The following is a 20942-nucleotide window of genomic DNA, read 5'->3' on the forward strand; positions in this document are numbered from 1 at the left end:
ATAAACAAATGTAATAAAATACTGAAAAGTAAATAAATAAAAAGGAGTTAAATAAATGGCTTGAAATGTGCAGTTATTTTTGAATCATTTTCTCACCCAATCAACGGTGGGCTAATGTGCTGATGAAAAATACAGCTTTATTCCACTTTACCAAACACCTGGAGTTGTTAAAAAGTTAAGGCAGAGGAAAAAGAATACACAAATTCAGTATTTGTTTTTAAACCAGATTTAAGATTTTTTTTTTAATTCAAATCGACCCAAAGCAAAACTTACATTACAAAGAAAGAACAGAATATATTATGATACAACACACTGGGAGTTACATGAAAACTAAATTTGTGGGCAAACGGCCTTGTCCCAATCCCATCCTGGGCTAATGGGTGATTCAGTAGGGAAGTTAGAAACTCTTCTGCATGGTCCACTCTGGTCATTAAGCTGCGCTTTTCTGGTGTCTTACGAGGGGTGAGTCTGACAGGTCATGCTAACCTCCCTTGTGCTTCGCGAGTGACTCTGCCACTGCCACAATGCTGACTTCTCCAGCAGACTGATAATGAATTAAAAAAACCAAACAATCAAGTCACCCAAACTAATGAGCAGGGTTATTCTGTAGTAAAGAGTTTAGAAATATGGGAATTAAATAATCTAAAAAACACTCTTAACTCTGCTGTACATTTATAAACACAAATATTTACAAAGAAACACCCTTGTTTTCAAAAGATGAGGTTTGCAGTTCATTAATGATCATATTTTTATGAGCTGGTCTCTTTGGTGTATTTGCCAAATGCATTTTATAAAGTTTTAGTAATAGGCTTAAATAATACATTTCAAAAGAAGCGCAAAAGAATCAGTGGTGAATTTTGAGTCAAGATTCTGGAAAAGCCAACAGGCTGAGTTTGTGAGAGGTGTTTTCTCTCCTAGGGCCACAGTTTGCTTCTCTGATAACTAATTCAAGTGCAGACCTGCATGTTCACCACAACCACATCACCAATTGGACAGCCCTTCAGTTACCTAGATACCGTACATGACTGGGGTCTAGTAATAAACAAAGGACATTCTCTCAAACTTCCAGATAAATCAAACCACAAACAATAAATAATGGAATTATACACTTCTTCATTAAATAGAATTTTCAATTCCAGGAAGAGCATTCAAAAAACTTTTTTTTCTGAAGTCACAGCAGCAAACAGCACAAATAATTTGCCTTAATATGATCTTTTTACTTGGGATTCCCTGATTCAGTTCAATTTCAGTGGCTTAGTTTAGAACTCTCTGGATGGCTGGAAAGTGAATGCCATTTTTAACTTACTAAATAAATTAATTTTCATGTGTGATTCCTGTGCAATTGGACACTAACATGGCAGCTCAGAGTCCAGACTCCCGGCTCCCTCTCACCACCTCCCATGCTGGGCTGGGGCTCTAACACAAGTTACACTCAAGTAATTTCTGGTCACTTTCTGTCCCTAAGGCTGCTAGTGAGCCTCTAGCCTCGACCTGGGGCCTGAATAAAGACTGAGAACACAGCTCTGCAGCTGCCTTAGAAGGGGAACCTCCACGGAGGTAACCTTTCAGACAGGGTCACCACGCCCATCCCTAGCTTCCTGGGTCCCAGCTATCACTCTGGCCACATGCTTCCGGCTGAAGGAGGCTATGGGCCACATCAGTGAGTCCCTGAATCATTCTTCTGCCTGTTCAGGAATCTGTGTGCCACCTAGGCACACGTAGATCCTATGTTCTGATGTCACAGCTACTCTGTGGCCAGGAGGGCAAGCTCTGGGCTTGAGTGAATACACTGCTCTCCTGAACTTGGGGAAACCTAATTCTTCTTAATTACACTATGAGGGAAAGACTTCATCCTCTAAACCTTCAAACTGCAATTCTGACAAGAACAGAGAAGCCCTTACCTTGCAACCTTTTGATAGCAAATTTATTAACAGTTTATAAATATTTAAAAAATTTGTCACAGCACTAAGAATGGCATGGGGGACTTAAAAAGGCTGTCCTCAAACTAACATAACGTCAAATGAAGCAGTGAGCATGTGTCCGCAGGAACATCCCTGATGCCTACTACCTACGGGACCTTCTCCCTTGCTGCTGATATTTTACTACATCTGGGTCTTTCTTGCACATACTTGTCCAACCAACCCAGAAAATAAAATATTTGTCTTGAAGAGCTTTACTGTACCACCTTCAAAATAGACAGGAAATATTTAATTAGCATATTAGCAATTTGCCAGGCTTATAAAAGGGTGCCCATTAGAGACTTTCCCCTTAAAATATATATGTGTACATATTACCAGGAAGGTGGAAAAAAAATCCACCATGAAACCACCCCAAATTATTTAATCATTAAAATAGAATGGTTTAGCAAAAATGTGGGCTATTTCTAGAGAACACTGTTATCACCAGGATATGAAATTTGTTCCTTAAGGTGAAATAAAATACAAAGCTTAAAATGGAAACTGAGGTGACACTGGTGGCCTGCCGTGGGATGGAGGTGGTGATTATGGCTCCGAGGGGCACAAGGAAGCGGCCGGCCGAGGAACGGGAGGAGCAAAACCGTCCAGAGACTACACCAAGAGAGTTGCACAAGAGGCACCGTTTTTTTGTTTTTTGTTTAAAAAAAAAAAAAAAAACAGAACACACTTTAAAAAGTTAATTCCTTTCCCCATTGATTTTGTTTTAAAAGCACAATAAGGGGGTGGGGGTTGAAACACAATGTCTCAGAGTAGTGTCTTACAGTTGTTAAAAAAAATAATTTAAAAAAAAGCGTACACCAAAGGAAGCAGAGGTACTGGGTTTGTTTTTTTCATCAGAAAGCTACATTAATCAGAAGGGAAAAGGGTTTTAAACAGCTCGTCTGTGCTCATTAAAAATGAGAGAGGCGACGGCGTCACTGTAAGCTTCTTCACAGAGAACTTCCCAGCGTCACCCAGGATCACGGGAGGTGAGCCTGAGACCTCCAAACTTTAAGAAGTATTCTGTCTACTGGTTCCTAGTACCTTGTTCGTCAGTGAAACCAGAGCATTGAAAGGGAAAATCCTCTGCTTCAAACCTTTCTATATTGTGCATTCAGGAAAAACAAGTTTTCTAAATGCAGTATTGTATAGAAAGGCTCAAACCTCATCGACTTGGACCAAGAAACCAAATTAAGACCTTCAAGCGTGGTATATGTGTGCACACACACACACACACACCACCATACACACATACACATATGCGCGCGCGCGCACACACACACACACACACACACACACACACACACACACACACGCACGCACACACACGCGCGCACACACACACAAATATAAAGATCCCTCCCCAAAATGAAATCCAAACAAACAAAAACCTAAAAGTGTATACCTGCTTTCTGACTTGACTGCAAATCAGAAATTGCATAGGATATACTTTGTGCAAGGCCTGAAGCCTTTAAGTATCTGGAATAACTCTTAATCTTGTTCACAGTCCAGGTACATCAGATATCATCAAATTTGTGTTTTAAGTAGTCTTTCATGACCTTGGCAATTGGTAGTTCATCAAGCAGCTTCAGGTTTTGAAGGCCTATACACTGTCGAATTTTAATTCGGCACAGGTCCTGCAGGGTTCTGGGCTGTCCTAAAATGACAGAGAAAAGAAAATGTTACAAAGGTACAAAGCGTTGGATAGGGAGGGAGGTCTGAGGAAGGGCCTGCTGTGGACCTTACAGGCAAAGGACTGACTGAGGCTCAAGTGTTATCTGTGGGGTCTCACCCAACTTGGTCTTTCCGAAACTCTTTACAAGGTGGTAATGCTATGGTTTGAGTACTCAATGGCCCTGTCAGGTACACGATGACAATGCTCTGTGCCTGCCTGGATGATGGTACTATCTTGGTGAATGCGGTGGAGGCTCCAGGAGGCGGGATATAGCTAGAGGACAAATATCAATGGGAATAGAGCACTGGGAGTTGATTATTATTCCTGGATCATTTTCTGTTTCCTCTTCTCTATCTACCATGACAGGACCAGCCTCAGCTGCCATGTCTTTCTGTCCAAACATGTGGGGTCAGTCAGCCTTTGATGTCACCTTCTAAAACCCTGGGCCCAAAGAACGTTTAAGTAGTCTGTACTGGGTAACTGAGTCACTATGTCACACAATCCACTAATAGGTAGATGCCCCCATCTCCGCCTTATATATAAGGTCCTAAGGATGAGAGATTTAAGGACACTGGCAGCTGTCAGACAACCAACTGTAGTTTAGAATGAGACTAAGGAAAGTCTCTATGATACCAAGCCTGGCATTCTTTCTACTACAAATCAAAGAATTGTAGGTCTGTCCCGATGAAACTCTAAAACATAGGGGAGCTTCCATGAGCAGATGGTTTCTCTAAGCCTCAGTTTTTCCACGAGAAAAGCATGGCCTGGATGAAATGCTCTCTGGGGTGGCCTGTTTTGACTCTGAGGCTAGGACACTGGAGCCCTGATACTTAGTAGCATCTCTACGGAGCTCTCTGTACATTATGTCTGCTTGCCTGCTCACTGTCACTGGGGCCAGCAGGAAGGGAGTTTGAAAGCCACCTTAAGCTAGTCTGAATCGCTAGCTCACTTCATAATCCATACCCTGATCATCGGCCAGTAACCACGGCTGTCACTGAATCAAAAAAAGAAGCAATAAAATTCATTTTCTCAATAGTACTGAATATTATCAACACAAGGAAAACTTCTTCAACAATGGTTTAGTAGGAGTCTGGAGTCACACAGGACATAACGGTATGAAAAGGCTATCCCATGTTGAATACTTGCTGCTCCTTGTACAACAGAAGTGTGTGATATGTCTGGAGTCCTTTAACAATCTTACAAGTGAGGCGTATGTAGCTCCACTCCATTTTATTGGTAGTCTCAGAGAGATTAAGTAACATGCTTCAAAACCCAAAGAGATAGTGTATTTCAGTAGCCAGCAATAATTTAGTCTCAAATCCTATTATGTTTTTTTAAAATTATTGAGGATATGAAAGAACTTTGATGTGGGCCGTATCTATGGTGATGACCACATTACAAGTTACAACAGAAATTTTATAAATACCTGTAAATTCACTTAAAAGTAATTAAAACAAACCAACTGCATATTAAAATGAGCATGATAAAAACTGTTTTACAAAATGGTCAAAGGGGTATAGCAGCCCCCCACAGTTTGCCATGCTTTATAATGCATGGCTTTCCAGAGAATAGCTAAGCTTTCTTGTGTACATTTGCATTCAGTCTGTTGAAATAAAAACCACACCATATAGTCTCCAGAGAGAAAGAACATGAGGATGGGCAGATAACACCATACTGCTGCTATGAGATCACTCCAACCTCATAACCTCTCTGGGAGGGTCCCAGGCTGTTCTGGGAGAAGCACTGCTCTTCTGAGTACCTCAGCTCTTGCTTGTACTGTTTTTATAGTGATAATACAAAGTTAAGTAATTTTTCTTACGTGGAAAGAACTCCATAAGACTTAGAACTCCTGATCTAGCAATGGTGCTCGGCAGAGGGGCACTTCCCTAGTGAGTACAAGGCCTCATCAGATTCAACTCCAAAATAGGAAGGGAAAATAAAAGTCTCTGGAAGGCCGGAATGAGCACGCTGCTCTCCATCAGTACTTCACACGTGGTCTCCTAGGAGCCTCAGGGCAGGAGAGCTCAGGCTCTCACTCCATCACATACTGCCAGAGATGCCTGCACCATTTGGGCTTAAATGAGTTCGCCCAGCATTGAAGCATTTAAGAAAACATTCCATTAAGTTATTTGTTTGCAATGTTTCAGGAGAAGCTTGACTGGGGATTCTCTTGCAAAACAGGTCACTCGCCCAGGGGCTAGTGAGTTAGCATTGTGGCCACTGGGAGCCCAGCTAGGACTGTCCAGGCCTACATGTTCTGGAATGCTTTGTTCAGTGGAAGTCCTAGGCCAAAACATATTGGAATGCTTCTCTCAGTTTGTAATTTCTCTTTTTCTTCTTCTTCTCCTTCTTCTTCTTAAGCGACATGCCATGAATGGCACCCTTTAATATCTTGGAAGAATACGGTCTTTTAAAGCTCTTTTGAAACACATATAACTCTTGACTACAGAACTGGCTTGAATGGTAAGGGCATATTGTAGTGGTTAAACTCAACAATCCTGGAGGCAGGACACATGCTTGGCTCCTGGCCACTCATAACCTACACAGTCCATGTCAAGGTATTTAGCCTGCTGCCTTAGTTTCTTCATAACAGCACCTACCTCAAAGGTTGTATAAGAAGTAAAAACATTCACTGTGGCAAGGTGTTTAAAACAGTGTAAGGCAAACTGGAAATAACCAGAAAGTAAATTCCAAAAAATATTAGTTGCTAAATAATATTTCTTCTCATGTTCAGGAAACAAGAAGGCCATCCTTGAAAGTGGCTTTCATCTTCTGGTGTAAAGATGGTAGGAAAGCAAGGCTGGAAAGAGGTAAGTAGTACCTACTAGCAGAGAACAGTTGGGCAAACTGCTGGAAGCCACCCACCGTTATGACTTCAAAGGGCTGAACATGAAGACATTTACTGTGTAAAAAGACATACATCAGGGAGTAGCTGTAACTATTCCTCCCTGCTCACACCAAGAAATGAACTTGGCTGGCTTGTCTGCAGGCTAATGGCAAAGGGCAGTAAGGGTGGCTCGGGCCACTGCTGCTCACAGACATCGCAGGGATCCTTCTTCAGGGACAGCATCTTGGGACTAGGAGATTAGGATTGCAAGATGAATATTTATTTCCTGCCAACAGACCACATCAAAACATTTCTTGAGCACCTACTGCATGCTTAGCAATGCAGAGGGACAAAGAAGAGAAGGAAGGAGGAGCAGAGGAAAAAAAGGAAGCAAAGGACAGAGGAGGGACATCAGCAGACATGCACACATCACCCACTAGGCATCGCAGGAAGTAAGTGCTGTTCCACAGTGGGTAGGGCTGTAACAGGGAGGCCGAGGCCAGCTCCCTACAGACTGTAATTTATGGAATCATAAATACCGGAGGATACAGCGGGAACTACAAGGTGTTCAGACTAATGAACGCCAATGGGATTACACAACAGTTCAAAGGGTTAATCTTTCCAAGTGTGGAGAAACCTATCATTATTAATAACCAGGCTGGCACAAAATAGGAAATCTGCTTCTGATGGGCCCAGTTTAGAATAGATAGAAAGCCTGGGCAAGGTTGTAACTTAGAAATTTAACTGTCCCAAAGGCCTCCACCTCTACACACACACTTTGTGGCTTTTGTGAGGGAGGCCTAATTTATTTCTTGGGATAAAGATATCTGGACTTGGAGTCTAGCAAGATGACTCAGCTGTTAAAAGGGTATGAACTGGTCTTCCAGAGGTTCAATCCTCAGTACTCATGGTGGCTGCTCACAACCATTGGTCACTCTCCAGTTCCAGAGGATCTAATGCCTCTGGGCTGTGTGGACACCTGTACTCGTGTACACAGACACCTATACATAATTAAAAATAAATCTTTAAAGCATTCTAATTACTCATAAAGGTAGACAAAGACCAAACATTTGAAACAGTCAAGGGTAACCACACAGAAGATGAAGCCCTAGGCTTCATTGTAGAGGTGGACACAGGGATACAGAAGGGAGTAGGCCAAGAAATAGAGGGCATTCACTCCCCTCCTCTGGACTGCCTCAGGGTCTGTCATTCCCTAGACTGCCTCTCCATCTCCACCAGCATCAAGGATGATCTCCTAATATTTCTGTATAATTCCAGCTCCCATTATAAAATTCAACCTTTTTTTTTTTTTTTTTTTTTGAGATAAGGTCTCATTTTGTAGCCCCAGCTGGCCTGGAACGTATTGTTCCAGGTTGGCCTAAACTTTACAGAGATCCACTTGCCTTTGCCTTCTGTGTGCTGGGATTAAAGGCATGCACTGCCATGTCTAGCCAATAACACATTATTCTTTTTCCTCTTGTTTCTAAAGTCCTTTTACTGGGACTAAGTATAAAGTGGGATTAAAAAAACCCTTACTTTGTAGGTCCAATGTCAGGTTCTAGGTCCCTTAAAATAAAAATGACAGTGTTCACTTACAATTCAAATATACAGTATCAGCTTTCTGACATAAATCTACTGGTTACACTTTCCTCAGGTGACTGAGCACTGGTGGTCTGAATGAGATGTCCTCCATAATCTTGGGCATACAAATGCTTGGTCTCCAGCTGCTGGCACTCTTTGGGGTGCCATAGGAGGTGTGGCCTTGCTGGAGGTAGGCTTTGGGAGTTCAAAGCCATGCCTTTTGTTAGCTCCTGCTGCCTGGTGCTTGTGGCTGCTGCTTCCTGCTCCTGCTGCCATGCCTCTGTTCTGCCATCCAGCCTCTAATCCTTTCTTCTAGAAATGCCTTCCTTGGTCATGGTGTTTCATCACAGTGACAGAGAAGAAAGAGAGTGAGGCACAAATGATCCATGGTTTACTCTCAAATGTCAAGGCATCTGTAGATGCCAACAGTAACAGTAGGGATTATAAACACAGAAGAAGAGCCTTTCTGGTTAGTTAGAATTCAGGGATTTATTTAAAAGGATTGTCTCTGTGTCAAAGAACCTAAAATGTGGTGTTATCTGAATGACAGCAGTGTTCATTTCTGAAAAGGATTTTTAATATGTTAACAGTAGAAACTCCTGTAAGGCTCTAATGTAGATATTCTGGCAAAAGTTTTCAATTCACTAGGAAAAAGAAAACTTTTAAGACCCTTAGTTAAAATGTGTCCCATGAATTTCTCCATAGGGAGAGTATATTTATAACAGGTCATCCCATAAAATAACAACAGAAGCATTAGGAATGAGCATAGTAGGTCAGGGCAGTTGTCATCCAGGCTGTGTGTGGGGTAAATCCACTACTCTGGGCTGCACTTAGCTCAGAAAGCCATAGTTGTTTGACTTCCTTAAATTTTAAAACACTGAGAGGTAGGGCTTTTTGTTAGCCTGTATTTTTTTAAAGGTAGGTGTGTATGTGTACTATATGTGCATGTGAGTCTGTACATTGGAGTGAGGTGTGTGTGTATGTGTATGTGTTGGTGGTGCCAGGGATTGAACCAGGGCCTCTTGCACACTAAGCATATACTCTACTACAGAGCTACCAAACCAAGCCTCCCCCAACCCCCAGGCCTCAAAGGTTTTTTTTCTCCTTTTTTCTTCATTTTTACTTTTAGTCTCAAGTCTTATTTCTGTAAACATAGTACATTGTGTGTGTGTTTTTTAATAATATAGTACTTGACTATTACTGAAATCTAAACAGAAACATATTTCTGGTTCCTTCGATATTTACAAAACAGTATTTTTAAACATCTGTGATTAATGTTCCAGAAAGCAACTATCTTAAGTACTTGACAGATTAAGTCTCCTGTGAAACAGTTTACACAACTCAATTCCCAGCCACTTCAGTTTTTCCTTTTAGCATTATGAGGTGTTTAATTCCTCCCCGTTCCTCCCCAGGCCTACCTTTTATACAGCACTGAAAGCATGCTGACAGTGACTCTAGTGTTTGCACGATGCTTCTGAGACACAGGTAACTGCCTCAACTCAGCGTCTCAGGATATTAAACATAAACTCAATCAACTCAATCAACCCACGGACGTCTACACCAGCCGTGGAACAGGAGGATGCTGTACATGGAAGGAGGCCACACCAGCAAGGCGATGGATGGCTTATTTACTTGGGGACCTGGCACGTCTGACATGTTCTGTGAATGACTAGTCTCTGAAAACTGCCTCCAGGATCCAAGGTACTAAAATTCCCAACTGATAGGAACGACTAATCCTGAGTCAGCAAAGCCACAGTTTTATAAATGCCAATAGGAAGGCGGGGGTCTCTCCAGAGCTGAAGCCATAAGCATGCAAAAGAGCGAGGCAAGCTTTCAGCTTACCCAGATTTTCATTTTAATCAAAAACACATTAAGGATTCTTCAAATTCTAAAACACCAGACTGAGAGGATACCTTTAAAAACCCTCAGTGTAGGGTGGGCATGGAGCGTGGTGATGGTAACTGTGGACTGATTACCAAGTATGTCCATGGCCCTGGCTTTGATCTTCACCACTGAAAATGTGGAAATCCCGCAGTGCTTGGTTCCCACTGTTTAGCTGGAAGATGCTTCTGCACCTTTACAATGGAAAACTCTCAAAGAACTTTTGCTTGTGCTGATTATATTGGTCTATATTTACCATATTCAGAAAGCTACAAATTTCAGAAACATTTTTGACTTGTTTAAAAATAACAGTGGTCATCAGCTGACATAATTTTTATGAAAACAAATAAAAAACAAGAGTCACTTTGTGGAACAAGGTAGCTGCAAAGAGTGCTGTTGCTCCTTTCCTGCAAATGTTTGCCTTCCATCTGCTCTGAACTTCAGTGTGCTAGCCTGATGCAGTGTGCTAGCCCAAAGGCTGGCTTCACTCAAATATGTTGCTAGGAAAGCAAGGAATACTTAGAACAGCCTTTTCCAGATAACCTTGGATCCTCTATGAAACTGTCATAAGATGAGAAGTGAGCTTTGTTCTTTTTCATTTTGGTGTGTGTGTGTGTGTGTATGTTGTGTGTGTGTTGCATACATATGTAAGTGCATGTATGTGCGGAGGCCAGGAGTAAATATTGTCTTCCTCAACTGCTCTTTCACCTTATTTTTTGAGGCAGGGTCTCTCACTAAAGCTGGAGATCAGCAACTGGCTGGGAGCTGGCCAGGAAGCCCCAGGGATCCTCCTGTCTTCACTCGCCTGGTGCTGGGGTTACAAAAGCATGCTACCATGTCCAGCTTTTTATCTGGGTGCTGCTTATCCAAACTGATGTCTCCATGCTTGGCAAACACTACCAGCTGAGCCGTCTCCCCAGTCCCAACGGTGATACAGAATCTGAAATACATTGATGAACTTTTTGTACTTTTAGATTATAGTCCATTGGTATATCTTAAACTTTTAGTGGACCTTTAACCCATGCACACAGTAATAAAAATTAGTCACCAGAAACACATGGCACACTAGGTTATGCATGTCTTCAAATTGTTAGCCAATTTCATTATATGATAGCAAAAGAAAATCACTTTTCTTAATATTTCTACTGATCTCAGAAAATCATTACATAGGAAGACTCTCACAATTGTAAATACAAGTTTTTAAAACCCCTCTTTTCAAAGCTCAAGTCTGACTGGTCATCAATACTGTGGTCATTTTCCTTAATGTGACAAGTGAACTTTGTTCGTTTCTAAGAAAATGCCTGCTAAGTGCCCATGATTAAATGGTATAGTTTGGCTGTCAGTCAATCTTTCAAGGAGAAATGGTTCTCCATGAAAAAGCTGCTGGTCCAGCTCAGACAGACCTGCCACTTTCCCACTTAGCCATCTTCACCCACAGAGTGCTGACAAGGTATGTGCACAAAGAGACAAGACTCAGTTCAGTTATGTTTACCACTTTGTCCAAGACATTTGTAAATGGGCTACAATACTCACGACTGAGGCTGCCTAGCAGTGACGAAAACAGTGATTATTAGCGCCATGCCTGCCAGACTGTCACGCTAACCCGGAAGCAGTTTTCCCTCAGAGCTTATGCATCATTAGCACAAAGGTCACCTAGTGAAAACTGCAGCTACGCACCTCATCTGGATCTCATGCCCCCTAAGGCCTCCTAGAAGCCCATTGTTTGGAAAAATACAACAAATAAACAAAACCCAGTGCTCTATGGCATGTGCTCTCTCTCTCCACTTCTCTACTTCCTTCCATCCCTTTCTCTCTAGAGACAGAAAATCACTGCCTTTAAAAGTAGCTGTTGGCAAGAATTTGGTTCAGTTCCCCCCAGTTTTTCAAAGAGGGCACTGAGCTCTGTGGGGGTGAGTCTGGGGGCTAAAGAACTTGCTTGAGGTTATTAAGTAAGCTATTTGTGGTACTCTGCAGCACCCCATTCTGCTGGTTTGATGGCATGTCTGATAATGGGGTCAGCTGAGAACCTGTGGTGATGTAGAGATAGGAACCATCGAATCCCAGTGTGCAAAACACTCATCTGCTCAAAGAACTCAAACAAGGATGCTTTCACACTTAAAAAAAAAGGTAAAACCAGATTGACAACTCATTCCAACTCTCATAGGTGTAGAACTTAGACATCATCACTCCCGAGTCCAATAGGAAGAAAATTTGCTTAACCATTAGAAAACTAAGACTGATCTTGGAGCAAGCAAAAAGACTGAAGTTTCAGGCAGAGCACCTTCATCAAAAGCTCTGGAGATTATGATTAGCCCAATGTGCTAAGAATGAGGCATGCTTACCTGAGCAAAAGCCATGGGGCCCATAAACAGAAACACTGGAGGCTGTGGATGGACAGGACATCAAGAGCCAGTCAAAGGAAGCCCTGCCAGGTCCTCAACATGAGACCGATGAAGCCCCTGATGGCTATGACAGGGGCAGGTGTGTGCAACTAGCACCCCAAACCTCTCTATAAGCAAGGCTGCTCTCCAAAGGCAAAGACTCCCCCAGAGAACGGACACGTCTCAGGTTCAGCCTCCTCAGCCTGCCTAGCTCACCTTACAGAACTGGAGGGAAAGCTACCTGAAGGAGAAAACAAGTATGATGACTCCAGCCTGGGACGTGGGCCCACTTACAAGACTGGAAGTCAGTTAGAAGATCACGGGGTGGTGGGGCCCTGTCACACCATATAGCTACACAAACTGCCCTCCAATGTAGTACGTTGCAGTGGGTTAGACCTGAGGAGGAGTCAAGGGGATGAGGGGGAGAGTGTATGGGGAGAAACAGGGACACTAGAGAACTTAGCATACTCCACCATGTACAGCCACAGAAAGCACAGCCCCACACCTATCCAGATGAAGAGGAAGCCTCCCACGAAGACTGTTAGAAGTGAGGGTATGGTGGCTCGAACCTATAACCCCAGCACTAGGGAAGCATAGGCAGAGAGATCTACTGCAGGTTTGCAGATAGCAAAGCACAAGCCAGGCAGAGCTAGACAGCCAAGACCATCACGAAAGGACCAAAATAGAAAAAAATAGTGTGTTGTGTGTGTGTATTTGTGTGCATGCTCTATTAACCTGAGTTCTTGCTGCTCGTCACATCACACCTAGCTTCAGCTTAAAAAAAAATTACCATGCCATGCTAGGCAAGATAAAAAGAAAAACAGCCAAAGAGATAAAGCTAGGGTTAGAATCAGACTTAGGTGTGACACAGATATTGCAATTACTATAAGCCAGAGAACTACCTAGAGTAACTGTGGATATTTAAACCTACGAAAAATTAGAGTGAGGGAAGTCCCGACTAATGCCCTAATGAAGCAGCAGTTCTGAGGAGGGAAGGTTCCCACATACTGTGCAGATATGGAGGACTCTGGCCAAATGAGGACCAGAGAAACAGACAACCAAGAAGAGCCCTGACTCTACCTGCCTGGACTTTGACTCTGTCTTCTGAGCAGGACCCTCTCCTACCTAAGGGGAAACATTTACAAGGAAAGAAGCCTCAAGGTCCAAGGCTCTTCCATAACAACCTCACCAACCATACAGAGGCAGTAAGGACCCCTCAGGAGCTGCGCCCTAGCTCACTTCCATAAGCACAAGCAACTGCAGCTCCCCAGCTCCATTTATTCTGTATTTTGGAGGCAGGGTCTTGTGACTGTAGCCTATTCCTATACAGCCCACCTGGCTTCGAACCCCAAATCCTCTTGTGTCAGCCTCCTGAGGTGTGTTCCACCACACTCAGCTAACAGCCCTTTCCAATCCTTCCCTTTCCCTGTAGAAGTGGCTGGGCAGCACAGAGGCTGTCCCACCCAGTCATCTAGTCTGTAATCCAAGCTTGAGTATTTCTAGATGTGCTATGATCCCAAATTACAATTTCTCTGTAAACAAAATTCCAGGCATGAATTCATGAAAATCTCATCTTTTTAATATCAAAGTTCTTGTTAGTCACTACCTGAGGTTATGCCCTGTCATAAAATTTCTCTTCTTTCTGGGAAGATTTTACATTCTGGGGGGCTGGCTCAGCAGCACTGCTCTTACAGAAGACCTGGGTTCAGGTTCTAACATCTGCACGACAGCTAACAATCCCTGGAACTCTAGTTCCATAGGACCCAATGCCTTCTGGCCTTTTTGGATACTATATACACATGGTACACAGACGTATGGGCAGGCAAAACACCCAAACACATTGAGTAAAAAAATAAATATATTCTTAAAAATATTCCATATTCTAATAACTCTTTAGTCTGTACTTATCGATTAACTACACAACTGTATAGTGTGGTGAAGGAAGGAAGATGTGGAGAACAAAAATCTCAGCTAAATTACTGGTGGGCTCCGTAATTAGTTAACTATATCCTTGGGTTATGCTATACTTTGAATATTTTCAGAGTTACACAATTGTACTCTTTCAACAATATTTCTTCTGCTTCCCCCCTTTTTGTATAAGTAAGTTCCTCTTTTGGTTTAAGAAAACATTTTTCATAATTTGCTTTCCCCCTCAGCTGTAATGCAACCCCAAAGGCCCAAACACCCCAGACCCTCGGGGCTCCACACTTATGTCCATGTGGGTACACATACAAGCTGTCCCAGTCTCCCTTGCTCTAGCTTGGCCTAGGGGAAGGGCAGGTCATCTCAGGCCCACAGCTGTGTGTCCTTACTGCCATGCTACCTGGTCACTATACACACCTCCATGTCCTCCAGGTCTACTGTCCTCTCTGTTTACTCGTTCCACTCCCTGGCTTTTTAAAAACTCAAAACTAAAACCCTCTTATAACTCATAATCAGAAGCCAGCCTTCCCTCTGTAATCAAGATCATGTGGAGAAAGGCATCAAGCCACTGAATATAGCCCAGCTGAATTAATCCAAGGTACTTACAGATATCAGCTTCCTGGGCCACACATTAACCTGTGATACATACACTTAGCTGATAGGTAAGCTAGACAAGAGAAGTCCATACAAACTAACACCTCCCCTCAGAAATCAACATGGCCACCGACTGCTGCTGAGTTAGATGAGTCAGATACTTGAAGGTGCAAACGAAGTGTCTCTTGGAAGCTGGGCAGACACTGATGTAAGCCGTGTGGCCTTGATTCCTAGTGTTTTCACACATCTTCCCTAGCCTCTATTACTGGGATGTCTAAATAACCCAGAGTGGCCTTCCTCTCATGTGGAACTTAATGAGAAAGTGCAAAGCTGTCCCCATAGCTAAGCAATCTAAGACCCCACCCTCCTTCTAGTTCCTCCATCTGAACCTGCACAGTGCCAGCCAAGCTATTACTCGGAGCAGGGGAACCACCCTACTCTAACATTCATTCAGCTCCATCCATTCTGAAAACAGTATTTGTCCTGGAACCCAAACTTTCCTGCCACTTTTAATAACACAGCAGGGTTTTGGATAAATGAGTATTACTTACCAAGCAGGACTTAAAAAGAATGGTTAGCTTCTAGTCATCTCATATTACAAAAAATATCTCAAGCAATTCAGAAGGTTCGGATTAAGAGGAAAAGATTCAATAATAGTAGTAATTGTATTACATACTTGTGACGTCTTGTAAGAAATCCAAACACGGCCGACTACTTCCTGAAATACTTATGGAAACGGCCAGTGGGGTCTGACCTTCATAGTTCCTTGTGTTCGTGTCCGCTCCATAGTTATACAGCATCCGTGCACAGAGCACATCATCACGGAGGGCAGACAAGTGCAAAGGAGTCTGTCCGTCTTCTAGGCGCCCCAAGTTTGTGTCTGCTCCTCTCTGAAGAAACATGCGGCAGTAAGAGTGATTGCTTTTGATCACAGCATAGCGCAGCAGGAACCCGTTCTGGATGTCGATGTTGGCATTGTGGTCCAGAAGGATCTTCACACAGCTTGACCTCTCTCGGATGATGGCAAGCTGAAGTGGCGTTGTACCTTTATCACTGAGTGGGTCAACCTCAGCCTTGAACTCCAGGAGAAGCCGGACAAATGAGTCCCTACCGTAGTGGGCAGCCACATGGAGGGGAGTCCAGCCATCATTGCTTTTTGCATTAATAATGTCACTCCTGTACTCAGACTCTAACATCAGGCGTGCAATCCGGGCCCGGCCGTGCATGGCAGCATAATGCAGAGCAGTGAAGCCTCCGATTAAATCCTTAACCGTGGGATCAGCTAGGGTTAAACCAAAATGGAAACATCAGTGGCTGCTGAGACAGAGCAGCTCTATCAGGGCAGAGTTATCACAGACTGTGAAGGGTTAAGTGCAGTGAACTATGCTGAGGCCTTCCCCAGGCTTAATAGGAGTGTGTCTCAGTGGAAAGCACATTCTAGTAGAAAGTTATCAAGCCCAAGTCCATGAGAGGAGCAGGGAGAAGATCAACACTGTTTAAAGACAGACCCTGCCAGCAGACTCGCAGCACCTCACCCCTCCTGCTGGTCAACCGGAGACTATTATTATAGCCTGATTTTGTGTTTTTTCCTTGTGCTACATCTTGGCTTGAAGAGAAGCATGCACAGCAACAGTGCTGCTCTGAATTATAGTATCCTACAGTCAGCTAGACTTGTTTTAAAATTTAATAGGGTGTGTGTGTGTGGGGGGGGGGGGATGAAGGCAAAGAGTCAAGGTGCTGTCCCTACCCTCCATGGAAGAAGCAGGTGAGACCCATGCTGAATGGCATGGCATGATACAGCATGCACACACGAGTAAGGCAGGACTATGAGTGATAGACGGTCCTGTGAGTGTATTAGCAAGCTCTTTATTTGTAAAAAAAAAAATGGAAGAAACTTCAGCTCTATATAAACATTGCTTTTTTTAAAAAAAGAAAACTTCCCAAGACTCATCTGCTCAGTGGCTCTTTGAGCTACAGACCTGTCGCCTACTATGGCCTTTTTTAGCACTTTGTGGCTCACATGCCACTGGCATCCCTGGGACACAGACAAGAATTACCTCTCCCATATGGTGGACCCAGCTTCCTGGAAGCGAATAAACCAGCCTAGGAAGAACGCCCAGGTGGGCCTAATGACAAGCATTAAAATGCTCCTTACGGAACTCAGCTTTTACAAAAAAAATAAATAAATAAAAATGTTTTTCACAGGCACAAAATGCCTCCAAAGCAATGTAATTAAATACTTATGTACTGTTTAATAAGATCTTATTTAGTTCCAGACTACAACAGCTGGATTCTCTTACAAGAGGCTGTGAGGCAGAAAATGATATGTTGAAATATTAATAATACCGTAGCGGGTGAAAACTGCAGTTAAAGAATTGTTAGTAAACAGAACCTGTACAAAGTAAACTATTACTTTAGCTCCTCATAATATTTGACATAAAGTGACAGATAACAACAACAACAACAACAACAACAACAACAAAACCAACAAAAACAAAAAAGAAGGCATCGGCAATGGCCTTAAACTAAAAGAATATTCAGTATCCAAGACAACTCAACAGGCATGCCAGAACCCTGATACAAAGCACTCTGCTGCCACCTACTGGAAGAGTCTGATCATGCACTAGTCAGTCATCTTTCACTACAGGTAACTGAGCTCCAAGACCAAACCGATGGGTCTCATAGATAGATCCTGCTGTTATTTAAAATAGATGAAGAGATGGCTCAGTGGTTAAAAGCTCTTGCTGCTCTTTCAGAGAACCTGGATTCAGTTCCCAGCACCCTTTATCAGGCAACTCATAACCACTTGTTTCTTCAGCTTCAAGGGAACCAACACCCTCTTCTGGTCTTAGCAGGGACTGCATGCATACACATAAATCCATATTCATTTTCCCTCTCTCTCCCTCTCCACACATGCATGCACTCTCTCTTCCCCCACCCCCCCTCACACACACACACACACACACACACACACACACCACCAACACACAATGAAGAAAGGTATTTTTAAGCTATACTTGGCCACATATTACCAAATAATCCCTCCTTATCCTTCAGTGGATCTTGGGACCTCCCCCCTCCTCCCACTTTTGAAGGTGTAGCATTCTTAACCACACTCTACAGTCATTCTAGCTGACAAGTCAAACTACACTGCTGTAACAAAGTTACTCCTGCGTGTTTCGTTCTCACTGTATGTCTATGTAAAGCTACATTTATATGTCTATGTAAAGCTTACATTCTAGTGCTACACTGAACTAAGAAAACACAGATTAACACCCAGAGCCATGGCCTACCTCATCTCAGTACAAATTATTCAAATGAATTAACCAACTGCTTCCTGCAAGTAAGGACAGAAGCAATTTGCATAAAAACTATAGCTGTTGTCCCCAGGAAAAGGAGACATGAAGCAGGGCACGTGAGAGTGCAAATCAGTCAAAGCGGGTCAGCAAGAGCTCACTTGCAGACAATAGAATCTTCAGGACAATGTCAACTTTAGTGAGAACCCTGTCACACTCATGCAAAAAACAGCCTGGCTGGATTTCCTTAAGTCTCTTCACTGATACCTGCAATTTCTCTTATCAGTGAGACTTCTGATGCCCAGCCTAAAATAACAACCCCACCAAGCTGCTTCTGCCTCCTCATCGACACTCCACCCACCAGTGAGACCCATTTTAAACAAACGTAGCATAATGTATGGAAACAGAATGCCTTTTAAAAAACCAAAGACTTGATTTTTTTTTTTTTTTTAAAAAATCAAGGTGCTGAATGAGGTCTGTTTACTAAAGGCTTTATCAAGTGGAAGTATGATTTGTTTCACAGGTTGATGAGCTCCAAGAATTCAGTCACATTGACTAACAGCACTCAAAATCCACAACACGTTTGTCCCTTCAAAGTTCCTCATGCCTTTCACAACCAACTTTATTCCAAGATTCTTGGAACTAAGCAGATCATGGACAAAACTTTGCTTTCTTAGGCTTTCACTAGAAAGGAGTCACCTGCCGAAGTGTGGCTGGCTAACTTCACTTAGTGCGAGCTTCCGGGCAGGACTGGCTCATCTGCAATGGGAGGCTCTGGGAGTGATGCTAGCACATCCATGGCTGTTTCTGTTTCTCTTTGTAACAGAGGAGAACTGCAGACCCTGATGTTAAGAGTTTAACTGTAAGAAGCTGCTGTGCAGCCTGCTGTCAGTGGCTGCTCTGCTTCTGTCCTTGCCCATGATGCTCCATGGCATCAGAACCACTTTTAAATTTCCCCATTATAAAAGGAACTGTGATGATAATAAGTGATGATTTTTGCCTTGTTAACTCACATTACAGGAAACTAGAGAGCTGGCTTCCCTGTATGCTTTCTTATGGGTTATCTGTCAGTGTTTACTCATTTCCGCTGGGATGTCCTATTATGGAGTTATAAAGCTCTCTGCATATTCTGCACAGGGGCCAAATAGAGTATGCTTATTCACTCATTTATTTTTGCAATGCTGGAGGCTGAACATACACAAGCGCCTGCCACTGACCTACACTCGGCTCTCTAGTCTTGATTTCATCGACTTTACTTTTTTTTTTTTTTTAAGCATTTCCTAGACTACTGCTCTGCTGAAGAAAACTTTTCCCCAACACAACATGACTCGTTTCCTTTTCTTCTAGGTATTTTGCACTTTAAGCCCTTACACATAGGTCAATGATCTACTACTAGTTAACAATTATATATGGTATAAAGTAAGATCAAGGTTCATCATTTGCCATATGGCTATCTACACTTGTTTGGTACTATTTGTTAAAATACTTTCTTTACAAAACGGGGGCAGTGGGGCAGTGAGCAGGTAAAGGTGTTTGCCAAGAGAACCCCATTATCTGAGTTCTAGTCCTAGAGCTCACTGAGAGAGAAGAAACTGGACATCTAAGGAACTAAGGTGCATTCTGATCACTACATGTACACCTTAACACACAAACACACACGCATGCATGCACGCACGTGCACACATATACAAATGCTCTTCCCTCTGCTTGTACAAACACAAAGAAGTACTTTTTCTCAATGATTTATCCTGCCTTTGCTGAAATTCATTTTACCATCTATGTGTAGTTTATTTCTGAACTATTCCATTTATCTAAAAATACTTCTGAGCTGGGTATGGTGGCACAAAATCAAAGGTGGTGGCAGAAGAATGGTGAGTTTGAGAGCAGACTGGAAACAGGTTCAAGGGCAGAATAAGCTATACATCAAACCCAATGTCAACCAAACTCCAGGGATGAAGCTCCGTGGCAGTAGGCTCCAACCCTGCACACAGGAAAAGATGCAATTAAACAAGAGTTTTGACATATGCCAATTCCAGACTGTTTTTTGTTTGTTTGGTTGTTTTTTTTGGGTATTATTAGTATTAGTATCAGTATTAGTATTGAGACAGGGTTTCTTTCTCTGTATATCCCTGGCTGTCCTGGAACTCACTCTGTAGACCAGGCTGGCCTCCAACTCAGAAATCTGCCTGCCTCTGCCTCCCAAGTGCTGGGATTAAAGGCGTGCACTACCACTGCCTGGCAATTCGAGATTGTTTTAACTATTATAGCTTTATAGCATGTTTGTTATCAGGTACTGTTAACTCCTCCAACCTTTCTAGAAATTATTTTGGCTAATACATTTTCAAAGTACATTGTTAGTTTCTTCATACAAGCCTGACCTAATTTTTACTGTTCTAATTCCACCAACTTTACTGATTGTAAACTCCTCCAAATGATCTAAATAATACCAATTTTCTCATGTAAGGAACACAAAAACTTCTCTACTTATTTGGACTTCTTTAATCCACCCTATCAATGTTTCTGCATACTGTATATTTATTTAATTAAAATTACTATTGAAAACTTTAAATTGTTGCTAATATGAGCTGCTACTTCATCCTCCAGATGTTAACTGTTGGTAGAACTTGTGTTTTATCTACAATCTAGTTCAATTCATTTTTTAGTTTTTATAAATTATATATGTATACAAATATATATACATATATGTATATACACATACATACTCATATATATATGTACATACATGTATGTACATTAAGATAGTTTTATTCATACATTTGATCTGCTATTTAGTGTGTATGATACTGGGGAGACACACACACATGTACA

General features: G+C 42.5%; 1 protein-coding gene across 9 annotated transcripts in view; it reads right to left on the reverse strand.

Moving 5' to 3' along the window:
* Window positions 1-210: 210 nt before the first annotated feature.
* The window catches only part of Asb7 (ankyrin repeat and SOCS box containing 7), a 47004-nt gene continuing 26272 nt past the window's right edge, over window positions 211-20942 (reverse strand). For 4 of the 9 annotated variants that reach the window (XM_031386930.1, XM_031386931.1, XM_031386932.1 and 1 more), the window contains 2 exons: window positions 15494-16099; window positions 211-3612 (listed from right to left, as the gene is read on the reverse strand). In XM_031386930.1, the coding sequence (XP_031242790.1) occupies window positions 3473-3612; window positions 15494-16099 (746 nt within the window). In that variant the 3' untranslated portion in view covers window positions 211-3472. The other 5 variants (XR_004123097.1, XR_004123096.1, XR_004123094.1 and 2 more) reach the window with 5 other exon arrangements.

This window comes from Mastomys coucha, unplaced genomic scaffold, assembly GCF_008632895.1.
Source record: "Mastomys coucha isolate ucsf_1 unplaced genomic scaffold, UCSF_Mcou_1 pScaffold21, whole genome shotgun sequence".
Taxonomy (NCBI): Eukaryota; Metazoa; Chordata; class Mammalia; order Rodentia; family Muridae; genus Mastomys; species Mastomys coucha.